Here is a 26875-nt window from a genome sequence, read left to right as displayed (position 1 = left end):
CGCGTCTGGCCTTGAGTGTCCCGCCACCCCCAGTAATGTCACCTACTGCATCCAGCGTCTGTCGGTCGCCCCCAGACTGACGTTATCTTAGTGAGCTAAGGCTGGTGTCTGCCCCGCAGTGGCTCGTTCCGGAGCCGCTGGAATGATCAATGAGGCTGAGCAGACGGGCCCTTCTCTGGCCACTGGTGAATCAGCTGCCGGCCGCCTCGGCCCGTTCCCGTCTCCACAGAGCAGAAGCGCTTGAACCAGGGACGGCTCTTCTGTGTCAGGCATTGTCCTTAATGCCATGCATTCTTCACATGTGAGTGGGCTGGAGCTCCTGAAGACATGCGCCTTCTGCCAGACCCCTCCCCCACCCCCAACTAAAGCCCTTGGTGGCCTTTGGTTTTTGTTTTTACTTTAAAAAGTTTATTTATTTATTGTGTGAGAGAGAGAGCACAAGCTGGGGAGGGACCGAGAGAAAGCAAGAGAATCCCAGGCAGGCTCCGCACAGCCAGCGCAGAACCTGGCACGCGGCTCGAACCCACCAACCGCGAGCCCAAGTTGGACGCTTACCCGACTGAGCCACCCAGGCGCCCCTTTACCGTCTTCCTTCTTGAAAGAGCCGTAGTTAGTCTTTATGAGCAAAAGTAAGAGCCAGAGTTACTAAGGGGAAGCCAGGTCAAACTTCTGATTGAAAATAAACTCAAAGATTGATTTTATCTTTGATGTTTCTCTCTCCCCTTCCTGTGTTTCTCCTCAGCACCCCCTCTTCCCCCCCGGGTGTGCACAGCACGTGCACGCATGTACGCACATACACGCTCATGTGAAAAGCATTTTAAGTGCGGATCATCCTGGGGAGGCGTATGGCACAGAATCGTGGCACTGCCCTTTGAGGAGACCCAGCCTGCCGTTCCCATTGTCATGGTTACTGGCCTGGTCCCCAGGGCTGGTCTCAGACCAGAGGCTTTCAGCTCGTCTTCACACTCCCCTCCCTGCACCTGCCTCACAGCGAAAGAGGGACCTTCGGAGGTGTGTGTCTTCTCAGCCTTAGAATTGACCGCACTGTTGATTTGTCCGATTCATCTGCCCCCTTAATTTAAAATCTGTTTCTCTCTCTTAGGCACACAGATAGGAGACCTACAGCCCTGCCGGCCTGGGCTCTTTGGGGAACAACCCAGAACAACCCACCATTATTTTGCTACAGACCCAAGCCCCTTTTCCCCATCCCAGGGGCCTTGATGATAGTGACACAGTGTGTGTTGTTTTCACACCAAATCTGCCCAAAGGACCACAGCATCCTGTCTCCTGGCTCTGAGCAGACATCCTTTTTGCAAAAGGCATTTGACCCCCTCCTCCCTCTCTCTCTCTCTCTCTCTCTCTCTCTCTCTTCTCCATCAAATTAGTTTTGCCATGTGGAAAGTACACAGGGGGAAGAAATGCCTGTTGGCCCTGGGGTTTTCGGAGAGGCAGGAAGGAGAGTGGAACAGTTGAAAAATGCAGACAGGGCAGAGAATGTTCCCATTGTATGTTGCTCCTTATTATCATTTTCCTGTAAGTACACGTGGCTTCTGGGAACCTCAGGCTGGAAGGCTCCACACTGTGGGTGCAATTGGATAAGAAAGAGTTAAAGACTCTGTAGATTCGCCTCTTTGCGGATCAGTCCGTAGAATACAGGTTCCATTCTTGGTGGGGCTCCGTCATCTGGAGTTTGCTAAAGCTTCGAGGTGATTCTAATGTCCAGCCACTCTTGAGAACTGCAGATCTAGGGGACAGAGAACTCCAGGAGAGTTTGAGACAGATGACGGAAGAGATAGGTGACATCTAGTCCACTTCTGCCCAGCAATGCAGTTAATTGGGCAGAGAAGGGACAGAAATAACACGTCCTGGCCTGTTTGTTGCCAAACAAAATCGGACTTTAGCACCATTTAACCCTGTAGGGCTGATGCTCCGTACCTCCCCCCCACCCCCCTCCCCGCTGCTTAGTCTGCCAGCCACCCCGGCAAGCATCACCAGGGTGATGTAGAACATTCACAGGAACACGCCGTATCTACACTCTACTCACAACTGGTTCTCCTCCCCACTCCGGAGGAAAAACAACACCAGGCCCATGTGTCTGCCTTCTTTTCTGGCAGAAAGTGTTGACCATAGTTGCTTGCCACGCCGTGGAAGTTGGGGGGGGGGGGATGTTTTCGAAGGCAAGCGGCGGGGCTGACCTTTCTCTCACTGTGTGTTTTGTAGTACAAAATCGGACAGCTGTACATGATCAGCAAGCACAGCCACGAACAGAGCGACCGAGGAGAAGGGGTGGAGGTCGTCCAGAATGAGCCCTTTGAGGATCCTCACCACGGCAACGGGCAGTTCACCGAGAAGCGGGTGTATCTCAACAGGTAAGTCACGGCAGCCGGCCGTCCACCTGCAGGCTCTCCCACGCCACCCCACGGCCGAGCTGGGGGCGGTGTGTGGGATAAAAAGGTGACCTGAAAAGTCACTACCTTTGCCCGCTCCATCCACCAGTCTCGTAGCTTCCCCAAAACAGAGTCCCCTGCCTTCGGCAAGAGAGTCCCCAACTGCATTTTCATGAGGAGGGGCTTTCCTCTTCCATTTCCCACCCGCTGGATGACATGTTAAGATGAAATTTGGTCTAAGGGATTACAGAGCTTTGTCTTCTACCCCTGGTTTGGTGTTAGCAGCGGGAAAGAGACGGCTTTGCCTGAGGGTTGTAGAGACGTGTCAAAGACGCAGTGTGCCGTTGGGGTCTTGACTTGGTAAGCGTTCTCGTTCCTGCCAGGTGACCACGCGGGTGTTCACAAAGGGAACTGACAATGAACGCTTGTCGTTGCTTCTTTGGAAGGGTAAATAAGCAAGGATCATAACCCAGCCCTCATCGGGACAGCCGTTTCTGCTTTGCAAAGCGTATTCTTTAATCTCTTGCTGTTTTCTTACCATTAATGGCATAGTTGATTATCGGGGCTCGTCTGATCTTCTCCCCACCCAGTACCCATTTCCAGCCCGTTTTCTTCCATTTTTTTTCTCTTCCAGGTCAGGACATTTGTATACTCACTGGAAATATATTTTATTGGAATTAACTGTCTGCTCCAGTGAACCAGTGGATGACTGGTTTGGTCTTTGCTACCATTTCTGTGCATACTCTTTACCCCCACCTACGGCTCCTCCTGTTGGCCCCGATGTGATTATTCAGAAAGCATTTCCAACGTAATAACTGGACAGCGCCCCAGTTTATTCACTGATACTCGTGAATATTTATCCATTCTTTGTGCCTTGACCATGAGACATTTCTGAGAGGAGCCACACTGGGACTCTGCCATGCCCACATGGCCTCCACCTTCCAGCAAGCTCAAGTGGACTATTCCTTCTCGATGGGTGCATTTGGGTCCTGTCACTACGGTGTATGGAAATCTCTCAGGCCGATATCCTGACAGTGAAGGCCATGGGCTGATTAAACTGACATGTTTTAATCTACCCAGGGATGCAGTATCAGGGAATTCCTGAGTCACGATGAAATGCAAATGAGATTGATCTTATTCATCTATTAGGAGCTGTGAATTCGCAGGATTTGGAACCAGTTCAGCCTCCAGCCAGCTGCCGATTTGCAAGAGTAGCTGAGCCCTGGGACTGGCCTGGGGATGACTTCCTTACAGAGACCGGTTTCTCAGTGTGCTGCTTTGGCATTCTTAGTGTGGAGGGTGAAAATCAAATACTGAGCAGGAATCACCTGTGTAGAGCAAAGAGGAGTGAGCGTGATGTAAGAAAATAGATACAGACCTATGGAAAATTCCATTCCTTGGCAGACAATTGCCTTTTCCTAAATTATTGCTTAGGAAATGTTCCCTACATACCAAATTAAAAAAAAAAAATTAGAAAACTTCATATCTGGGGCGTCTGGGTTGGCTCAGCAGGTTGAACATCCAACTCTTTTTTTTCTTTTTTAATTTTCTTTTTTTTTTAATTCACATCCACATTACTTAGCATATAGCGCAACAATGATTTCAGGAGTAGATTCCTTAATACCCCTTACCCATTTAGCCCATCCCCCCCAACCCCTCCAGTAACCCTCTGTTTGTTCTCCATATTTAAGAGTCTCTTATGCTTTGTCCTCCTCCTTGTTTTTATATTATTTTTGTTTCCCCTCCCTTATGTTCATCTGTTTTGTCTCTTAAATTCCTCATAGGAGTGAAGTCATATGATATTTGTCTTTCTCTGACTGATTAATTTCGCTTAGCATAATATCCTCCAGTTCCATCCACGTAGTTGCAAATGGCAAGATTTCATTCTTTTTGATCCCCGAGTAATACTCCATTGTATATGTACACCTCATCTTCTTTATCCATTCATCCATCGATGGACATTTGGGCTCTTTCCATACTTTGGCTATTGTTGATAGTGCTGCTATAAACATGGGGGTGCATGTGTCCCTTTGAAACAGCACACCTGTATCCCGTGGATAAAGACCTAATAGTGTAATTGCTGGGTCATAGGGTCGTTCTATTTTTAGTTTTTTGAGGAACCTCCATACTGTTTTCCAGAGTGGCTGCACCAGTCTGCATTCCCACCAGCAGTGCAAGAGAGATCCTCTTTCTCCGCATCCTCGCCAACATCTGTTGTTGCACAAGTTGTTAACGTTAGCCATTCTGACAGGTGTGAGGTGGTATCTCAGTGTGGCTTTGATTTGTATCTCCCTGATGATGATTGATGTTGAGCATTTTTTCATGTGGCGGTTGGCCATCTGGATGTCTTCTTTGGAGAAGTGTCTATGCGTGTCTTTTGCTCATTTCTTCACTGGATTATTTGTTTCTTGGGTGTTGAGTTTGGTAAGTTCTTTACAGATTTTGGATACTAACTCTTTATCTGGTATGTCGTTTGCAAATGTCTTCTCCCATTCTGTCTTTTAGTTGTGCAGATTGTTTCCTTTGCTGTGCAGAAGCTTTTTATTTTGATGAGGTCCCAGTAGTTCATTTTTGCTTTGTTTCCCTTGCCTCCAGAGACGTGTTGAGTAAGAAGTTGCTGCGGCCAAGATCAAAGAGGTTTTTGCCTGCTTTCTCCTCAAGGATTCTGATGGCTTCCTGTCTTACATTTAGGTCTTTCATCCATTTTGAGTTTATTTTTGTGTCTGGTGTAAGAAAGCGGTCCAGGTTCATTCTTCTGCATGTCACTGTCCAGTTTTCCCAGAACCACTTGCTGAAGAGACTGTCTTTATTCCATTGGATATTCTTTCCTGCTTTGTCAGAGATCAGTTGGCCATACGTTTGTGGGTCCATTTCTGGGTTCTCTATTCTGTCCCATTGATCTGAGTGTCTGTTCTTCTTTTTTTTTTTTAATTTTTTAAATGTTTATATATTTTTGAGAGACAGAGATAGAGAGACAGAGATAGAGAGTGAGCTGAGGAGGGGCAGAGAAAGAGAGACACAGAATCCGAAGCAGGCTCCAGGCTCCAAGCTGTCAGCACAGAGCCCAGTGTGGGGCTGGAACTCGTGAACCACGAGATCATGACCTGAGTTGAAGTCGGACGCTTAACCGACTCGGCCACCCAGGTGCCCCTGAGCGTCTGTTCTTGTGCCAGAGCATCCAACTCTCGATTACAGCTCAGGGTCTGATCTCAAAGTTTGTGGTATCGAGCCCTCACTACATTAGCCTCCTCGCTAATAGCATTGGATTCTCTCTCCCTGTCTCTCTGCCCTTCCTCCTCTCTCTCTCTCTCTTTCTCTCTCTCTCTAATAGCACTGGATTCTCTCTCCCTCTGTCTCTGTCCCCTTCCCCCATAGCGCTGGATTCTCTCTTCCTCTCTCTCTGGCCCACCTCCACTCTCTCTCTCTCTGTCTCTCTCTGTCTGTCTCTCTCAAAATCAATAAACAAAAACTTAAAAAAAAATAAACCTCGATCTTTTCCTGAAACAGAGCAAGAACTGTCCAGCTGTCTCTGTCATGGCTGTTTTCTCTATCAGAATATATGATGTTTATTTTAAAGGAGAATAATAAACATTAGTAAGAGGGAAATTTGTTATAAATAGAATATCTGGACTTCCAGTAATAGAAACTAAAGAGATGAATGTGGACCCTCCGCCCCGCACCTCCTGTGGCAAACACAGGATGAAATATAACAATATAAAGCTGGCTCAAAACAAAGAAAGGGAAATCCTCAGGTACGAGAAATAAAGAGGAAATGCAAACCAGAGTGGAAAGCTGATGCGATACGGCTCCAGACGCTGGGATATGTCAGAACTGACATACAGGGAATGTCGTGCCCATAAGGAGACAGGAAATGTGGGTTTGGGCCCCTACAAACGGGGACTTGGAGCTGAGAGTCGTGCACAAAAATTGTTCCTGACGATCGAGTACTCAGAGAGGTTATCACTCAGAGGCACACATGGACAGAACTACTAAAGGTTTTATTAGAAGTAGAAGGAAATTGAGCCCAAGAAGGAGGAGCGGAGGATCCAAAAGTAATAAGCCGAGAAATTGGTAAACATCTCACTGAGTCTGAATCAGCATAGGATGTTTTAAAAATCCTGCTAATGAGCCTATACTCTTGGAATTTAAATAATGGACAATGATAGAAGATGAGAGGGTAGTAATTATCATAAAAAAAACACTGTCGCTAATATTGTTTAAGAGGAGGAGACAAATGTTGATTGATTTAAAAACTGTTAAGGCATATGTGCGTATTAAAAAATGTAAAGATGACCTCTAAAGAAATGGTAAAACACTACAAAACTCCCAAGAGAAAATGTGATCCATCAGACAGAAAACAGAGTAAGAACAGAGACAAGCCTACAAAAGGCATGGTAAACAGAAAATGTAAATTTGGGGGGTGCCCGGGTGGCTCAACTGGTTAAGCATTGGACTGTTGATATTTGCCCACAGTTCACGGCATCGAGCCCCTCATTGGGCTCTTCACTGACATCGTGCAGCCTGCTCAGGATTCTCTCTTTCCCCTCTCTCTGCCCCTCCTCTGTGCTCACTCCGGCTCACTCTCTCTCTCTCTCTCTCTCTCTCTCTCAAAATAAAGAAATAAACTTTTAAAAAAACATAAATTTTGATGGTAAGATAAAGCAAAATATATCAGTGGTCACACTGAAGGTTTGTGAGTTAAATCCCACACCTGAACCAGCTGAACAAACATAGGACCACACTGACAAAATCACAGGTAGCCTGAAGTTATAACTGGAGATTTTAATATACCTGTTGAATAAATGGATAGAGCAAATAGCCAAATTAATCTAGCACACATAGAGCAGATGTAAACAGCAGAATTAGAACTTTGATGTAGTGGACATTAATAGACTCTAGTACCAACATGCTTTTCTCTTTCTACTTCTTCTTCTTCTTTTTTTTTTTTAACGTTTATTTATTTTTGAGTGAGAGAGAGAGGCAGAGAGAGAGGGGGATAGAGAATCCCAAGCAGGTTCTACACGGTCAGTGTAGAGCCCAATGTGGGGCTCAAACTCATGAACCATGAGATCGTGACCTCAGCCGAAGTTGGACGCTCAACCGAGCCACCCCGGTGCCCCACCAACCTGCTTTTCATAAACACATGAAAATGTACAAAAAAACTGACGACACACTAGGCAAGAAATCAGTCTCAACAACTACCAGAATATCAGTATCATGTAGATCCTGTTTGCTGGTTACAAAGCCCTACAATAAGAAATTGACAACAAGTCAACTTCCTCATCATTCAGAAATGTAAAAATTTTTAAATAATTCATGGGATAAAAATGTCCATACTCCCTTTCTCGGCCACCTTTGCAGTTAGGGATGGCCATGTGACCTAGTTCTGGCCAACCAGATGTAAGATTTTCCTCCCTGATGAAGAGTCTGGCACCCAGCTGGCTCAGGGTAGAGCATATGACTCTTGATCTCTGGGTTGTGACCTCAATACCGCACTCCGTTGGGCGTAGAGAGATTACTTAAAAACAAAAATCTTAAAAACAGAGAGAGAGAGAGAGAAAGACGTCCAAGAGGCATAATCTTGCTCTAAGAAAGGGAGGAAATGAGAGGAGACTTCTGGGAAGGTAACTGACAGTGTCTACCACCCGGACCTTGGCAATAAAACTGAACAGTAGTGCGAGAAGGAAACTGATAGACCAATCTCTGTTAAGAACACAGATGTGAAAAGCCCATATAAAACATTAGCAGATCAAATACCTCGGAGAAGAAGAATAATAATAATCATGATAATAATAATAAATCATGACTCGACCAGACTCTCATGTTGTTAACACCAATATGGGAATTCAGCAAGATTGCTGGGGATAAAATCCATGTACAAAATCAGCGTTATTATACAGCAGGAACAATAAGTGGAAAATGTAACTTTGAAAAAATTCCATTAGAGGGGTGCCTGGGTAGCTCAATCTGTTGAGCCTCCAACTCTTGATTTTGCCTCAGGTCATGATCCCAGGGTCATGGGATCGAGCCCCACGTCGGGCTTGGCACTGAGCATGGATGGAGCCTGCTTGGGATTTTCTCTCTCTCTCTCCCCCTCTCCCCTCTCCCCTGCACTCTCTCTATCTCTTTCTCTCTCTCTCTCTCTCTCTCTGGAAAAAAAAAAAATCCATTATAATAGAAAAAGGATAGGCAAAGAAATTTAAAGGTACCCGGTAATCAATCTACAAGATATACAACATCTTTTTGGAGGGAAAAAAAAAAAAACAGTAGTGGACGACATTTTTATCTTTTTAAAGTAGGCTCCATGCCCCCCACCTGTGGCTCGAAGTCACAATCCTGTGACCAAGTGTCACATGCTCCACTGACTGAGCCAGCCACACATCCCAGTGGAGGACATTTTTAAAAACCCTAGACAGGGACACCTGGCTGGCTCAGTCAGTGGACCATGTGACTCTTGTCAGGGGTCATGAGTTCAAGCCCCACACTGGGTATAAAGCTTACAAAAACAAAACAAAACAAAACAAAACCGAAAGCACCCAAAATAACACCCTAGACAAGTGGTAATGTTCATGGATAGGAAATGCCGTATTATAAAGTTGCCATCAATTCCCAAATTATAAATTTAATACAAATCTAATTAAAATGCCAACAGGATTGTTTCTAAAATAGAGTTTGAGAATATAATTCTAAAATTCCTAGTTGTTATAGCCTTATAATATAGAGGTTTGGTATCTAGTGGGGCAAGTCCCTTCTACTTATTCAATTTTTCCAAAATTGTTAATATGAATGTTAAGATCAGAGAACCACCAATGATGTGAAGAATGACTGAAAAAACCAAGGGCATTTAACCTGGAAAGGCCAGACTCAGGGTGTGTAATGGTGTAGGCAGGTGGGAAAAGAATTAGACATGCATATTCGATAAGACCTCCAGGGGACCAACTGGACCAAGACCAACGGGTAAGAATGCCAGGAGAAAGGTCTAGGCTCAGTTTAAGGAAGGAATCTAAGTGCGTGTGTGAGAACCCAGAAGGGCGCCTTAAGAGTCCGTTATGCTTTTGCTGGGGATGCCTGAACATGAGCGGGGCTCCCACCTACCGGACTGTCCTTGAGCAGATTTGAACATCAAATAGGTGGTTAAACTGGGCACCCTTTCAGATCCTTTTCAACCTTAATTTTCTATGCTCAAAGTAAGTGGCAGACATTATCCTGACTCACCTCCAGCATTCGTAAATGAGTAACCAATGAGACATTGGAGAAAAGTACTTTGTGTTCCCTTTGCACGAGTCTGAACTAGGTCCATCATTTTATAACATAAAAGACTCTTGGTATATTTGGAAGAGTGTGGCACATCTCTTAGGACCAGGGAGATGATGGTTTAGTAAGAGAAAAAGAAAAAATGTCTATGCGACGTACTAGAAAATAAGAATATGGATCTCCGTAATCATAAAAGAACACCAGATCCGTTACTTTGTTACACATTGGAGCCACCTTGAGTTAATCATGTCCTGCACGCACAGGTCATGGGACTGCTGTCTTGGCAAGGCTGCTTCCTAATTGAAATTCATTAAATAGGTACTTATTGGAACTTTAAACGTATAGTGAATTGTTCCTCTATTAGGATCGCTTAGTAAGTAACACGTGGCCTTTGCCTTCTGATCAAAGCAAGATCTGGGCTGACAGTGTTTAGCATTTGCGAGTCTATCTGTCCATCTTGGGAATGGTGTCAGGGAGGAAAATCTTTTGCTCAGCCCACTTAGGCTCTGTGCGCGGGGGCCTGCAAATTAAACTAAAACTGACGGATTCGTGGGAGAAAAGACATTTGTTTTATTCATGGATGTACATGGGAGCCCCCCAAAAAACAGTCAGTTAGAGTTTGGGGCTTATATGCCATTTTACTAGGGGGCGAGCAGGGTGAGAGGGAAAGGCACTTCTGGAAGAAACAAATGGCTTTCATGAAAAACAAACGGGACTTGAGGAGGATGGATAGGAGATATGATAGTTTTGTGACAGCGGCTGTTTATTAGCCAGTTTCTTATCTCGATGATAACTTCTCATCTCTGGTGATAGGAGTCAGTCTTCCCTGGTTGTGAACTTCCTGGGGAGGGGATTTATGACAGCTGAATTCTTTCGAGAGGCTCCGCTTTTATGCTGATGAGGGCAGTTCAGTGAAAGCATCTTCCTGCAACTGTTGATTCTCAAATACCTTCAGCTCCAAATAATTCTTACACTGCTGTGGGTGGCATCTTGGAGACCCCTTTGCCGGCCGCAGGGAAGTGGGTTCTGAGAGCTGGACTGGCATTAGCTGAGACGTCACCGTGCCCACTTAATAATTTACACGCAGGAACATCTGTGTCCCGTGAACCTGCATTCATGAGCTGGCAAAGTGAGTGAATTTTCTTCCTTACGTCAACCTAAATTTTTTTTTTTTTTACGTGTATTTATTTTTGAGAGACAGGGAGAGACAGAGCCCAAGTGGGGGAGGGGCAGAGAGAGAAGGAGACCCAGGATCCGAAGCAGGCTCCAGGCTCTGAGCTGTCAGCACAAGGCCCGACGTGAAGCTTGAACTCACAAAAATCGTGACCTGAGCCGAAGTCGAACGCTCAACCGACTGAGCCACTCAGGTGCCCCTCCTTATGTCATATGGGAAGGCAAATCACATTTAGAGATAGGTTTATCAATCTGTTCTTACTGGAGTTGCTCAGAGCCTGGGTAGTCAGAGCCTTCTCTCTGAGTCTGACCTGAGCAGAAAGGACATTTCGTGGAAGGATGTCAGTGGCCCACAGAATTGCCTGCAGGCTTGAGAACGGGCAGCTGCCTGGGCACCTGCGAGGGGCCAAGGGCAGCCGACAGACTCCATTCTGCCGGCACCACCACGACTGCCATGGATGGGTCCAAATTGTCCCTTTTTTTTCTTTCTTGCTATCACTTATTCCAAAATCCCAACACAAGCATCCCACTGAGTTTCCGATCCAGGCTCGGGCTGCCAGTGAGTGGGGAGAGGGACTTCCAGGCTGGTTTCCAAAGTGGCTGCATTTTACATCCCCTCCAGCAAATGTGTGAGGATGCCAACTTCTCCACGTAATCACTGCCACTTGCCGTTGTCTGTCTTTTTGATTCCAGCCATCCTCGTGGGTGTGAAATGGTATCTCATCTTGGTTTCGATTGGCATTTCCCTCATGACTAATGACCGTTGAGAATCTCTTCTTGTGCTCATTGGCCATTTATTGGAGAAATGGCTGTTGTTGTCCTTTGCCCATTTTTAAATGGAGTCTAATGTCTTTCGAAAATGCCATCCGTCCTTTTATTGGCTTGTATCTCCTCTCCCAGGGAGGGGATTCCTCGGGCCCCTCCCTACGGTGTCTGAGGCACCGCTGGGTGCACCGTTCGTCTCGGCGGTTGCCTCATGCGCTCGGAACATTACATTACTTCTCCTACGTTAGTACATTTGGTGATTGTCCTTGGGCCTCCGATCCAGTTCAGTTAACCAAATAAGTGGTATTTCTTGGCTTGGCTTCAAAAAAATCCCCGTTTCAACTGGCATCCAGGGAAAGGAGGCGAGATACTCATCAGTCTCTCCAATAGTGATTCTAAATAAAACCTGTCTCCCAGAATCAGATGCGGGTGGGTCTTTTCTCTGGTCCCTTTTCATTTTCTTTTCATCTGCAGCATCTCTCCCGTCCCTTCCCATGAAGCCCAGGAGGGGAGGGATTCAGGGATGGGGGTGGGGGGCATGGGAGAAAAGAGGGAGCCTATTTTTAGGCTTGTTTTTCAGTCATGAAGTGTCATGTTCTTCCCCACCACGGCTGCTGGATTAATTAGGCTGTGCTGGCAGCTGCCCGTCAGGGAGGGTTGCCAGCTTATAACGGTGATTCCGCCCAATGCCTGAATCGATCTAATGACCAGGACCACCTTTCTCCTGTTCCATGGCTCTGGCCTTCCAGGGTCACTCTCCCGGCCTCTGTGTGTCGCTGGGTAAGAGAGGGCCCAACTTCCCCAAGCTACGAGTCCTGTTTGGGCAAGCAAAGCCGCCCGCCGGTCACTTTGCCTACCAGCTCGTTGGTCCAGCTTGGTTGCCAGGGCTTGGCTCTTTCTCTCATGTTGCCTTTCTCTTCTCCCACGTCTGCCAGATCTGCCAAGCAGATCGGTCTCATCTCTTAGAGCTTGCCCAGAGTAAGAGCTCAGTGCCCAGAGCTTGTGTGGCCTGGGGAGAGCCCGCTGCCCAGGCAACAGGTCAGAGAGAGATTGTCGGGGTCAAAGATTCTGACCTGCGGGCTTATTTCCTTGCCGTGTTGAAAGACTCTTTATGATCAGTATTGAATGTTCGGAGTCAACCGTTACTCATTCAGGAGATAGCTGTTGGTGCCTGCTGTGTGCCAGGCACTGTCCTAGGTGCTGGGCATGCAGCAGGGGCAGAACGAGGATCCCTGTCCTGGGGGATCTTACCTTCTAGGTGGGAGTGACAGTGCACAGTGGCCATAACGTATGGGAACATCAGATATTTCATTTTTTCATGTTTATTTATTTTAAAAAATTGTTAAGTGTTTATTTACTTTTGAGAGAGAGAGAGAGAGAGACAAGAGCGTGAGTGGGGGAGGGGCAGAGAGAGAGAGAGGGAGACACAGAATCCGAAGCAGGCTCCGGGCTCTGAGCTGTCAGCCCAGAGCCCGCTGCGGGGCCAGAACCCACGGATCGTGAGATCATGACCCCAGCCAAAGTCGGACGCCCCACCGACTGAGCCACCCAGGCGCCCCTGAACGTCAAATATTTTAGAATATTTCATCTTACATATTCTGCGGAAATATATAGTCGGTGTGTAAGCATTGAATATAATATTCAATAAATGAGATTGATTAACCTACTGTATTTTGTATCCTGGAGAAGTAGAACATGTAAGCGACTTCCTCCCGGCGTGCCTTTCAGTCCATGCAAGTCTTCTCCGTCCCGTCTCGGTCCTTAAGAACATGGTGCAGATTCTCACGTTGCCAGGATCTCTCCCTTCTGCTCCTCATTCACCTTCTCCCATGGGAACTCACAGGAACAGAATGTTGGCCTGGCTGGATCTGAAAAGAACTAGGACGTCCATCCAGTCAAACCCGTGCCACCTCGGTTCTGCCTCACTCCTGACCAATGCCACTGACATCACGTGGCCCTCTCCCTTGAGTGCTTCCCAGCGTGCTAGCCGTGTTACCGTAACGCTGTCCGAGCACAGCCTTCCAAGAACTGACACACTGGCAGACCTTTTTTCCCAGAATCCCAATGCAGACCGCTCTTAAAAAACATTTTTTTTAATGCTTACTCATTTTTGAGAGAGAGAGAGAGAGAGAGAGACAGAATCCAAACACAGGGAAACATAGAATCCAAAGCAGGCTCCAGGCTCTGAGCTGTCAGCGCAGAATCCAACACGGGGCTCGAACCTACGAACCGCGATCTCGTGCCCTGAGCCAAAGTCGGCCGCTTAACCAACTGAGCCACTCAGGTGCCCCCAAACTACTCTTTTAAGTAGGGAGAGCGGTGGTGGCGTGTAAGTGAAATTACGAGCAGAATTCAAAGACCGGCCAGAACAGTCATTAATCGGAGATCAGCATACGCGGAACTGGGTACCGACGATTCTTATCAAATAATTGTCAAATGCCAGGTTGGAAAGAAAAGGTGAGAACATCCCTCCTGGACCAGCGGAAAATGAGGTTCTAAAAGGTAGCTTCGTCCTTTTTAGAAGTCCCTTAAGTGGGCTTTGCTTATGTGAGCACAATCTCCGCATCGACAGTGACAGGTTTCAGGGACACTGTGAGAAACGCCTGAGCAAAGGGAACCCAGACGGGCTGTCTTTCTGCAGGGAATGTTTTAAGTCCAAAAGGTGGTTGATTCTAGTGCTGCGTATCCCGCATGAGTCGGTGGGTAAAACAGCTCAAATAAAGATTCTGGTGCAGACCATCATAACTCTGATCCCCGTTGAGAAAATGAAATTAGACTCCATTTAGACCACATCTGGCCTAATGATGTTCAGTACCTCCTGGGGCCAAAAAAATATTCCCAAACGAGCCTAGATTGCAAAGAGAGATTAGATATCAGGGCGAGTCTGGCAATAATCTGGATTGTAAAGTGCCAGAAGCTTCTAAAGAAGGGATGGTTTGGGTTTTCAGTTCCGGAAGCTCTTGATGAAGTAAATAAACACGCTTCAGCTGAGACCAGTTCAGGTTATGCCTGCGTTTTGGGGCCTTCTTATCAGATCAGTTGTAATTTAGGGAGACCTAGGGAACAGGTGAGAAGGGTTCAGTGGCCATATCCACTGAGGTCCAAGGCCGGGTTTCCCAGTCTCGGCACTGTTACTAATATTTGGGGCCAGAGAATTCTTTGCTGTGGGGGCTTTCCTGAGCATTGCGCATTGTAGGGTGTTGAACAGCATCCCTGGCCCCTACCCACTAGGTGCCAGCAGCATCCCTGCCCCCCCTCCCCCAACCTCTCATTTGTGACAACCAAAAATGTTTCCAGACTTGGTCAAATGCGCCCCCCCCACCCCCCCGGGGCGTGGTGTAGAATTCCCCCTCCGCCCCATTGAGAACCAGTGCTCTAGGGTGACGACCATACCAGTTTGCCCAGGACTGGGGAATTCTGGAATGTAGGACTTGTACAACTAAAAGCAGGACAGCCTCATGTAGACTGGGATGGGTGGGTCACCTGGGTGTGTCATTGACAGGTTCTGTGTTTCATACTAGAGTTTAAAAGTGGAAAAAAATACATAAAAGTGAAAAGCCAAGCGTTTTGAAAAGTCTGTCTTTGGGGGACATTGACAGAGGTGTTTGGGCAACAGTATCATTCCATGTCAGCATGTTTTACGATTCTGTAAAGGCTTCAGGGTTTTGTCTGTCCGTCTGTCCTTTTCCTCCGTGCCTCTGAAGCCTGACATAGTGATACGGGCCATTGGGAGGTCTGGTCCCGGCCAGTGGATCAAGAGGACATGATTCAAACCGTGCCACCATTCCAGAAGAGAGACTCTTACATTTTTTTTTTTTTAATTGATGTTTATTTATCTTTGAGAGAGAGAAAGAGACAGAGTGCAAGAGGGGGAGGGACAGAGAGAGAGGGAAACATAGAATCCGAAACAGGCTCCAGGCTCCCAGCTGTCAGCACAGAGCCTGACACCGGGCTCGAACCCACGAACTGTGAGATCATGACCTGAGCCAGAGTTGGACACTTAACCAACTGAGCCACCCAGGCGCCCCCTCCAGAAGAGAGACTCTTGTTTGACACCTGGGAGTGAGTTTGAGTGACAGACTTCTCCTTAGAATTGGAGGCTGTGTGACAGTATACATCATGAAAGTGACAGCAGCAGTGGGGACTAATTTAATTCCATTTTCCTTTGCAGCCCTGATAAATCATTGCCACGGGGAAAAATAAATTTTACTTCCTCAGACAAAAATGATTTGAATAATGATGTGCTCTGGGGAAAGTGGGGGCTGAGAGAAAGTCTGTTAGTGGGATTAAAATATTTGAATATTGTATCATGTAACTTTCTGCCAATGCCTCCTGCCCCCGGCCCGGTAAATGGCTTGTAGTGAGAGGTTTTCCTTCCTAGACTAATTGAAGAATCCTGTAAAGTGGCATCAGCCCTCTTGGCTGAATGTTGTGGGGTTTTTTTAGGGCGTCTCTTTGGAAAAGGCAGCTTTTTCCAGTGCTTCGTATCCTGGATGAGTTGGTGGATGAAACACCTGAGCTAAAAGATTCTAGGGGCTGAAGTCCTGACCATGTACAAATAGGAAAGGTCTTGGCGTGGGTAGAAAATTGCTAGTGCTTTTCAGCCAGTCTCCTTCCAGGAAAGGGTTGTCGAATGGGGATGTGGTTCTTCTGGGAGGCTTTCTAAGTGACCTGGGGTCTGAGTTATGGAGGGAGGGGGCTGGGGCCCCAGAGTGCTATGCCTCAGGAGCCTAATGCGTATGGGGAGGGGTTCCACCCCCAGCGTGGACAGTGGAGAATGAGCTCTGATGCTTGTAGGGAGACCTAGGTACTTGGTCTTGGTCCGAGCTAGAGAATGCCTAGCTTTCTTTGGGGGAGATTCTACAATGCTGTTCCAGTCCATTCTGTTCCAGTCCATTAACAGCCCAGGGAAGCCACCTGCCCGTGAGTAGAAGCTGTGTCTTCCTACACCACCTGCTGACGCGCATCGCCCTGGGCTCTGGGGCAGAAAGGAGGGAGCCCCGGGGGGACTTGTGCTCGTGCCCATTAACTGCAAGCAAGCCCAGCGCAATTTTCCCACCCTGCACGTCAACCCCGGTTGCCCTGCTGCTTCCGCGACAGAAAGGATAAATCAAAGGCAAAAGCTATAAAAACCCCCGTCAGGAAGCAGCTCCTTCCTTTCAAGCAGTGTGAACGTAAGGTAAATGAGCAGTTACTGCAGACCTGATTTTATGGGAGTGAGACGTTCTGCAGGAGAGCGGCAAGAAAAATCGCGATGCGGGGCAGAAAATGCTCCTGCCCACGCCGCCCAGCCCACCGGAGAGCGGTGGCCCTCTGTCTGACACCCCCCCCAACTTCGGGGAAGCTTTGGGTCCCCCATTTGATTTGGCCCTGATGAGCCGCCCGGAGCTTTGGGTTGGGTCCGGCTGGCCACTGAAAATACATATTTGTCTTTAAAAAAAAAAAACAAAAAAAGGGGGTCCTGGACACTGTCAGAAATAAGAGAAACAATTCGAGAAGACATGCGAGGTGCACAGTATTTTTCTGGCTCGGGTTGTCGTTTAAACTCCATGTCCGAGAGAGGGTGGGGATTTGGGGTTCTGTTAGCTTGATGGCCCCGTTTTCTTGGAATTCACAACTGCCCCGTAGTGTTATCGTCAACATGGTGGCCTTCAGGAACTCAGAGTCTGCGTCCTCTCGGGGTCTGATGTCCGGCTAGGCCCAGAGTCCCAGACCCTTGAGCTGGAAGCCCCAGGATGGGAAAGGAGCAAAATGGGGTGGGGGCCAGGGAGGCGCCTGGGGGGCTCAGTCAGTTGAGCTTCTGACTCTTAATTTCAGCTCAGGTCATGATCTCATGGTTCATGAGTTTGAGCCCTGCATCAGGCTCTGTGCTGACTGTGCAGAGCCTGCTTGGGATTCTCTCTCTCTCTCTCTCTCTCTCTCTCTCTCTCTCTCTCTCTCTGCCCTTCCCTTCCAAAATAAATAAAGTTAAAAAAAATTAAAACAAAATGGTAGCATCCGGAAAGACACAAAGCCCCCAGGTATATAGTGCTGGGGGCGGGGGCAGGGAGGTAGAATAAAATCATGCAGACATATTTAAGCAATACAGGGTACTATATATTTAAACATAGCATTTACAGAATTCTCTGGGCCTGTACTGCTGTAGAGTTGGCCCCTGAAGGAAAACAAAGCCAAATAAAACTAAACAAAACTCAATGAGTCTTTGGTGTACAAAAGGTCTTGAGACCTGGGCCCCTGGGTTTTCTTTGTTTTAAGAATTTGTTTTCTGCTCATGGCTGCCCGGGTTCCTGCTCCAGGGAAAGGCTCCATCACTGTATCATTTCCAGTGGCTGCCTTAACAGATCCCCACACACTGGGTGGCTTCAAACAACGCAGATTTGTCCTGTCTCGATTCTGGAGGCCAGAAGTCTGAAATCAAGGTGTGGGCAGTGCTGATTGCCCATGGGGGCTCCGCGGGAGAGGCTGTTCTGTGCCTCTCTTCCAGCTTCTGGTGTCTGAGGCAGTCCATGGCTCGTGGCTACGTCCCTCCTGTCTCCAGCTTCTGTCTTCACCTGGCTTCTCCCCCTCTGTGTATACCTGTCTCTAAATCTCCCTCTCCTTTCTCTTACGAGGACACTAGTGCCTGGAGTGAGGGCCTAGCCTAGATCCAACGGGATTCCATCTTGAGATCCTTAATTACCTACAAAAGGCCAGCTTTCACCTAAGGTTAAGTTCACAGGTGCTGGCGGTTAGGACGTGGCTACATCTTTGGAGGGGACACAAGTCCCCCAACTCCAGTCACCAAGGGGCTATGTTTTGTTCTTCTTCATATCTCTAAAATCATTACTGTCTGTCATTTTAGTTCATTTTTAAAACATCGCCCTTGTGGATTGTTGAGCTGACACCCGGCTCTGACATTTGCCTCCGTCTCCCTCCCTATTCGGTCTTAAACATCCTGTCCGACCACTTCTGCCATATGACTCCTAGGAGACCAAGGCCAGGCTGGCCACACCCTCCCAACGGCACACCTTCCGGGCACTGAAACCTCATGTCCTTGTAGATCAGGTCAAAGAGGACAGGCTAACAATCGTATGAGGTTCCCCATCCCCACACCCAGGCTGCCATCTGCCTCCCCACATTTTAAGAGCATATGAAGGGGCCCCTGGGTGGCTCAGTCGGTTGTGCATCCGACTTTGGCTCAGGTCCTGATCCCGTGGTTCGTGCGTTCAAGCCCTGCATGGGGCTCTCTGCTGTCAGTGTAGATCCTGCTTTGGATCCTCTGTCACCCTTGTCTCTGCCCCTCCCCCACTTGTGCGCGCGGTCTCACTCTCTCAAAGATAAAAAATAAACATTAAAAAAAAAGAGCATATGAATATGCACAGAAAATGGTGAACTATGGTGAAAACCATAGGGATGGGGAAGAGATGACCCGTGGAGAGAAGGGCTGTCTAGGCATGCCTCCACTTTCTCTGGTAGTTTATCCAGAAAGCTGTGGGAGCACGTGAGATTCTGGACAGACTCTTTCTAATTGTCTTTTTTTTTTTTTTTCCTCTTAGCAAACTGCCCAGCTGGGCTAGAGCTGTTGTTCCCAAAATATTTTACGTTACAGAAAAGGCTTGGAACTATTACCCCTACACGATTACAGGTAAGTCCGTTTTACAACTGGCAGGTCACATGTAGCAAGAGAACGTAGTGCGGTAGTCAGATTTCACTGATTCGGGGTTTATTATCCAAGCAGGGACTGTGAGAGCCCCGTAGTATCTGTCTCTTCACCATTTGCCTTCGTCCTTTGAGATCAGTGCTCTTCCTAGGGGGGGCTGGTAGGAATTGAACTAAACCATTCCAGCTTGCTTCTTAAAGTGATTTTATTAAATAGCTTGTGGAGAAGGAACGTGAAAGGTTTGTTGTTGTTGTTGTTGTTGTTTTGTTTTTTTTTTTTTTTTTTTAGTAATTTGTCTAGAGTTTTCATGATCCCTATTTCTCCCTATTTCCTCAGTAGTCCCCAAGTAATTTGGGGATGTGGTTTGTAAATAAACAAGTTTGTTTACTTTGATTTGTTTTACAGCTTCTCCCAAAACGTTGACTATAATTTATGTCAAAGGTTCTATTGGGTCTCTCTGCCCCAACTACTTCCTCTGCAGTTGGATAATACGATAATTATAAGATCACTTTCCCTCTTACTTGGAATGGGATGATAATAAACTCTGTGTTGATTCTGAACTAGAAACTGTGCTCCCAAATTTGGAAGGTTTGGTTCCTGTCCCTCAAACACGAAAATTCAAGACCCTACTTGAATATCATAACAGGCTCTTCTTACTGGTTATAAAAGCTGTTTTTCCACTTAAAAGATTTCCTTTGTGGTTAATGAAATGCTCCACTGAAATTATTAGTCTTTAATTCTGCTTTTATAATGCCAGCTTGCTGGTTTTTAATTAGCCACAAACCTATAGGCTAATTGAACCTTGTCTTACAGTCCTTATCTGCCCAACCACAGAAGTATCATCTGTAAGAGTTTCATGAGCAAACATGGAGATATTTATGAAAGTTCAGTTTTTGGAAGGTTTCTTTAACACATTTTTAATAATTATAATTCACCAGTAGTTGTTAGTTCTGTGGTTTTATAAGCCATGTGGTTGCATATAAGCATGGTCTAAATCATCATTTTGTCTCTCTTTTTTCTTTCCCCTCTTGCCCAAATGAACATCCGGGACCAGAATACACAGTAAGTGTCATTTAATCATTTTTAAATATTCAGTTTAAGAACAGTGGAGTAATTGGAACTTCCTGTGTCTTTCTCATCGTACCACGTAATAAAAAAATAGGGGAATAATTCAAATCAGAAATATTTAAATGTAGGCTATTACATAGCTGTATGTAATGCAATAACTTGCATGTTCTCATTTGTTCAAGAATATGAATGTTAATTTGAAATGCCTTGATATTCACCTTACATAATTAACTTTTGCTTGTATTTTTAAATAGCTTGACTGCTCTACTGGTGATAGTTCAATGTAATAGAGCAGTTGCCAGAAATACAATATTAAAGTGATGATAATAGCTGTTGACAGAAGGCGGGGCTGATACCTAAAGGCTGTGATCTGATCACTTATTGGAGAACCTCGTAACTAGAAAGACGTTCATTCAGATTATTTTCCTCTGAGCTCTGGATTGGGCAGTCTTGATGGCTTGATGAAAATCATTTGATTTCCTCCTGCCCTAAGGGCCTCTAAAATCGTTACTTAGTTAGCATTAAAAAAGGAGACCTTATAGTATCTCTGTGTTATGGCGTTTTCATTTGGATCATTTTCCTCAACAACCAACAGGTCAAGTTGTCATAATAAAAAAATGGGGGGTTGCCGGGGTGCTCAGTCAGTTGAGCATCCAACTCTTGACCCCAGCTCAGGTCTTGATCTCAGGGTCGTGAGTTCAAGCTCCGCACTGGGCTCTCTCTGGACGCGAAGCCTACTTAAAAAAAAAAAAAAGAAAAGAAAAGAAAAAAGAAAATGGTTAACTGAGCTATAATGGAGTTGAGTTTTTGGTCTTAATCAAAACAACCAAAGGAAAGAGACCTGGTGAGAGGGAAGTGGAGGAAAATGATTCATTGTGTCCTTGGCAAGAGCACAGTGCTTTGCACATAATGAATGCTCAATAAATAGTTATTGAATGACAGAAGGAAGGCGAAAACAGATGGATCATCTCCTCAGGCAGAGGAGAAGGGTCACCGGCTTTGGAGTCAGGTAGGCCTGAGTGTCCTCTGGCTCTGGCTTTGCCACCTTCCTGCCCAAAGTTCTTAAGCAAGTGACCCCAGTTGCCAGTTCTTTAAACTTACATGACTCTATGAGTATATTCTCCCCTGTCCTTTGCAAAATGAAGAAAATAGTATCCAAAGTTGTTCACAAAATTAAATTTATTCCACTTAAAGTTTCCTTTAGGAGAATAAATTACATCCCTCATTCTCGGGTATTACAATGTCTTTCCTTGGGCCACCTGGGTGGCTCAGTCGCTTGAGCATCTGACTCTTGATCTCAGCTCAGGTCTTCAGAGTCGTGAGTTCAAGTGCAGCATTGGGCTCCATGCTGGGTGTAAAGCCTATTTAAAAAAACTTAGATAGGGGCGCCTGGGTGGCTCAGTCGCTTGAGCGTCCGACTTCAGCTCAGGTCACAATGTCACGGTCTGTGAGTTCGAGCCCCGCGTTGGGCTCTGGGCTGACGGCTCAGAGCCTGGAGCCTGCCTCCGATTCTGTGTCTCCCTCTCTCTCTGCCCCTCCCCCGTTCATGCTCTGTCTCTCTCTGTCTCAAAAGTAAATAAATGTTAAAAAAAAAATTAAAAAACATTTAGATAAAAAAAATTTTAGATAAAAAAATTTAGGTAAAAAGATAATAAAATATATTTCCTTTTACGAAACGATAGGAATATATGTAGCATTTCTTCCCTAATGTCTGTAAAAAGGCAATTCTTTGGCAAAATACAAATATTACATTTTAGAAGTAAGCAGCTTAACTTCTCTGAACCAGTTTCTTCATCTCTAAAATTGGACTAAACCCTCTTCCATAGAGCCATTAATAGAAGGATTCAGTGATTTAACATGGGGATCAGAAGACTTTTTTTTTTTTAATGATTTTATGTATTTTTGAGAGAGAGCACGTGTGGGGGAGGTTCACAGAGAGAGGAGGACCAAGGATCTACAGCAGGCTCTGTGCTGTCAGCACAGAGCCCAATGCGAGGCTCGAACTCACAAACTGTGAGATCATGACCTGAGCCCAAGTTGGACGCTCAACCGACTGAGCCACCCAGGCGCCCCTAGAAGACGTTTTCTGTAAAGGGTCATATGGTAAATATTTTCTGCTTTGCAGGCCAGCTTCCGTCACTGTGAAGGCAGCCATGGACAATATGTAAAAGATGTTGTCCTGGTTGAATTTCCTCAGACAGCAGGCCCCGTTGGGTCCCAGGCTATAGTTTGCCAACCCCTGGTGTATAGAATGGTTAGCACGTTGCCTGTACATAGCAGGCAATTAAATGGTTCCCCACCAACACTATCCCCAGTTCCATGGCTGCTAGCAACTGAACCGCCTCTAAGAGGAATGCTTGGGTATCTTTTGAGTCTTGCTTCTGTTAACAGTTGTGCAAGTTACCTCCCTCTAAACCTCCATTTCATCATCTGTAAGCGGGGAAAATGTAGTAACTATCTCATAAGGGCGATACGAAGATGATATTAAATAATCTAACGTGAAATCTTAGCCCAGTCTTTGGTGCATGGCGAATGCTCGATAAATGTTCAATGCTAGAAGCTGCCATCATTACAATGGAAGTCCTATGGGCGAATAAATGGGAATACATCTTGGTGCCCTTCAATGCTGACTGGGCTCCAATTCTTAGACCGGATTGGGCTAATTGTCTAGGATATTATTTGATTTTATTAGTATCTGATGTTATCCTTTTTCCTGCTTCTCCGAAAGCTCGTACATGGACTTTTCACTTGAAATGTGATCAGTAGTTACAGGGACAAAAGAATTCATGTCCCTATAACTATGCAAAGGCAGTTATTTGCTCAGCGAGCTTTAGAATTAGGTCACCTTGACTTGACCCAAAACTCATGGCACTTATTCCCCCAGAAGCCAATGACCATACCATGAAATGTGGGGGTGATTCATGGAGAAATGAAGTCTGAAAAATGCTTGACATCACGTTCAGTTTTTAAGAATATACATTATAGGACTTTGGTTCTGAAAACAGGATGCATCAGAATGAAGACCACAGCTCCTGACAAAGCCATTCCCATGGGGACGCACCTCCTCGGGCAGCCCTCCTATGAAAAGCTTTCTGGCCAGCCCCCATTACCGTGGACTCGGTCTCCTGTGCTGACCTCTGCACAGGCCATGGCGGATTTCTCAGGGGTCGTGGCCCTTCCTTCTGTCTAGCTTCTGCCCCACGGGACTCCTGTAGGTCTTTTTTTTTTTTTTTAATGTTTATTTATTTTTGAGGGAGAGAGAGACAGACAAAGCACGAGCAGGGGAGGGGCAGAGAGAGAGGGGAGACACAGAATCTGAAGCAGGCTCCAGGCTCCGAGCAGTCAACACAGAGCCCTGACACGGGGTTTGAACTCATGAACCGCGAGATCATGACCTGAGCTGAAGTCGAACACTTAACTGACTGAGCCCCCAGGTGCCCCAGCTGTAGTTCTGATCACACAGCTCAGACTTTCAAAGGAGCATGTTATTTTATTTCTATTTGAGAAAACTTTTGGGATAAAACATAAAGAAGTTAGTTATAGTTGTATAGGCTCATACTCACCCCCTTCTGTTTGACTCGATGTATTGCTTGATCTTTTCTAGGGCCCTTATTTTTTCAATTTTTTTTTGTCAGTTCCCCCCTAACGGTACCCCCAATCCTTGGGGTAGTTGATTAGGCCTGCTGAAACAAAGTACCCCAAAATAACAGAAATGCATCTTCTCGTGGTTCTGGAAGCTTAGAAGTCTGAATCAGTGGTTGGCTGGGCCATGCTCCCTCTGATGCCTTATAGGGGCAGAATTCTTTGCCTCTTTCCAGGTTCTGATGGCCTCAGGTGTTCCTTGACTTGTGGCTGCATAACTACAGTCTCTGCCTCTGTCTTCACATGGCATCTTCTCCCTGTGTGTGTCTGTGCCTTCACCTGGTGTCCTCCTTCCTGTGTCTCCTCTTATCGGTTCACCAGTCCTGAGGTGACTGGGTGGCCCAGTCAGTTGAGCGTCCGACTTCAGCCCAGGTCATGATCTCATGGTTCTTGGGTTCGAGCCCCACATTGGCAGAACCTGTTTGGGATTCTCTGTCTCCTTATCTCTCTGCCCCTCCCCTCCTCTCAAAAATAAACAAACATTAAAAAAAAAAAAGAGGGAGAGACCAGTCCTGTTGGATTAAGGACCTGCCCTACTTCATCTTATTATAAATAATTCCATCTGCAGCAGCCTTAAATCCAAATCAGATTACATTCTGAGGAACCCGGGTTAGGACTTAAGCGCGTATCTGGATCGTGGGGCGGTAGGGTGGGCAGGGACGCGCACACACACACACACACACACAGAATTCAACCCATAACACCATCTTTCAGTTTTAGATCAACAATCATTTATTAAACACCGACAGTGTATAAAACATCATGCTAGTAGGTTCCATTGAGTAGCTCCTGTGCTTTGGGGAGCCACAATCTTGTGGGGGAGAAGCTAGACATTCCAGTGGCAGCCATCAGCAAGGCACAGGGTTTTCTGGAGGCAAAATGGGACAGGCCATCGTTCAGCCCAGAGGGCAGGCTGACACCAGACCTGCCCACTGAGCTGGATGAGCTCTGAGTGAGGCTGATGGCAGAAATTCAGACCAGAGGGCAGAATGCATGGCACTGGGCCATCCAGGCAGACAAGCAGGTGCAAGGAGCAAAGGTGAAAAGAAGAGCCTTGGTCTCTGGACCGGGGCCCGGAGCTTGGTGTACAGGTGACACGGCCATCTTTCACAGGGGACTTGATCGTGAGATACGGGAGTGATAAAGTCACCAGCTTTAGCAAGTAAAAATACAGAATGTCCTGTTGAATTTGACTTTTCAGATTAATGGCATATCGTTTTTAGTACTTCTCAAGTATTGCATGGAATATACTTCTACTGAAAGATTGCTCATCTTCTATTTTTTTTCTGGCAACCCTATGGGAGGGGGGACAGCACTGGGGCAGAGCTCATGTCAGAGACTTAAGGACAAAAGTCAGGTTATAAGGACAGGGGCACATTGGTGGGCCAGAAGAAAAGGAGGAGAGGGAACTGTACAACTCGGCAGCTTGTCCTAAAGTTAACATGCCACCTTAACCCGAAGGCCAATCCAGTGGCCTGTCAGAACAACTTAAGTACTTCCTGCCTCAGGTAGGTTTGGCTCAGGAAGTGAAATGGATTAAAGGGGGCGGGGCTTGGGAAGATGAGAGGAGAGCAGATGAGTGTAGAACTGTCAATATTTCAAGGAATATGTGTGCTAAGGGTTGTGGTTGAAGCACAGAGCGTTGTAGAAAGGAGAGAGAAATTTTGCCTGGAAGAAATAGGGAAGATTTCCTGGAGAAGGCGGGGTTTGAGCTGGACCTTGGGAATAGTAGAAGTCCTACCTGCAGACACCCGCTGTGTCTTCGTCAGTTCAGGCTGCATGACAAAAAACACCATGCACAGGGTGGCTTCAACAAGAGACATTTATTTCTCACAGCTCTGGAGGCTGGGAAAGTCCAAGATCGAGGTAGCAGCTGATTCAGTTCCTGGAGAAAAAGCCCTCCTCCTACTATGGCTTCATAGAACTGGGAAAAACAGAAAGCCAGCTCTGATCTCTTCTTATGAGGGCACTTATCCCATTGTGAGGGCCCCACCCTCATGACCTCATCTAAACCTCATCACCTCTCCAAGGCCCTCCCTCCAAATGCCATCACATTGGAGGTTAAGGTTTCAAATATAAATATGGGATGGTGAGGTGTGGGGGCGGGGGGGCAGTCCGGAGCATGCACACTCCAGGCCCAGTGGGTAAGTGACATTGCTGGATCCTGGAAGCTTGGAGGCCAGGTCATGGTGGCTTTGAATGTCATGCGAGGTCTGTATTTAACTCTCTACAGGAGGCCACATTGTTCCTGGCTAGTTCACTTTGATTTTCCATCCTAAACATAGCACAGGTTTTCTGTCTGCCTTCCCAGTGACTGGGGGTCTGGGTTTCTCCCTCTGGCTGCAGTGGTCATTCTGAAGTTGCCTCCCTCCCCTTGCCTCACACTCAGCCAAGTTCTCACGGTCTCTGCCCCGACAGTTCGGGAGGAAGAGCCCACTCTTCTCCCTGACTCCAGGCTCTGCTCCCTGGATTTACGACAGATGCTTTCAATTGTCTTCATCCTTTTTTTCCCGTTTTAAATGCTTTTCCGTTGGCCTTTTTGTCCCCCAGTCCTTTCATCTTAAATACCTCTTCTTGATGTCGTTTCAAGCCCATATTTCCTGTCTGTGCCCAAAGTTTTGCCCAGAGCAAAACTTCTCCAATGCCTGACTCTCAGCTGGGATCACCACACCCTGCCCTCCCTACCCTCCGGGGAGACACAGGGGCTCCTAATACTCTAGACCGCTCTCTGTTCTCATAGGATTAGCCCAGAGCAATGTTCATCTATTCCTAGGATCCCCTAGGTCCTCTTATCTGACTGTCCAGCTTATTACTGAGACCTCATGCTGCCCTCATTTGTGACAAAACCCAGACAAGAGAACTTTCTATTTAGGGTCATGTAAGGCTTCAACATTATCACAGTGATCAAAACATAAAAGCTTTTTCATCACTGTGTATGACTGAGTCG

The 26875-nt window shown here is 46.6% G+C and overlaps 1 protein-coding gene across 12 annotated transcripts in view; it reads left to right on the top strand.

The window, feature by feature from the left end:
* PITPNC1 (phosphatidylinositol transfer protein cytoplasmic 1) overlaps positions 1-26875 on the top strand; it is a 268903-nt gene that overhangs the window by 134721 nt on the left and 107307 nt on the right. For 10 of the 12 annotated variants that reach the window (XM_042967495.1, XM_042967499.1, XM_042967497.1 and 7 more), the window contains 3 exons: positions 2221-2369; positions 19115-19203; positions 20273-20280. In XM_042967495.1, coding sequence (XP_042823429.1) covers positions 2221-2369; positions 19115-19203; positions 20273-20280 — 246 coding nt within the window. Of the gene's footprint in view, positions 1-742; positions 1012-1102; positions 1320-2220; positions 2370-19114; positions 19204-20272; positions 20281-26875 lie in introns of all 12 variants that reach the window. The other 2 variants (XM_042967492.1, XM_042967493.1) reach the window with 1 other exon arrangement.

The sequence above is a fragment of the Panthera tigris genome, chromosome E1 (genome assembly GCF_018350195.1).
Source record: "Panthera tigris isolate Pti1 chromosome E1, P.tigris_Pti1_mat1.1, whole genome shotgun sequence".
Classification (NCBI taxonomy): domain Eukaryota; kingdom Metazoa; phylum Chordata; class Mammalia; order Carnivora; family Felidae; genus Panthera; species Panthera tigris.
Note: the sequence above shows the minus strand (reverse complement) of the source record. Positions and strands in the feature narration are given on the sequence as shown.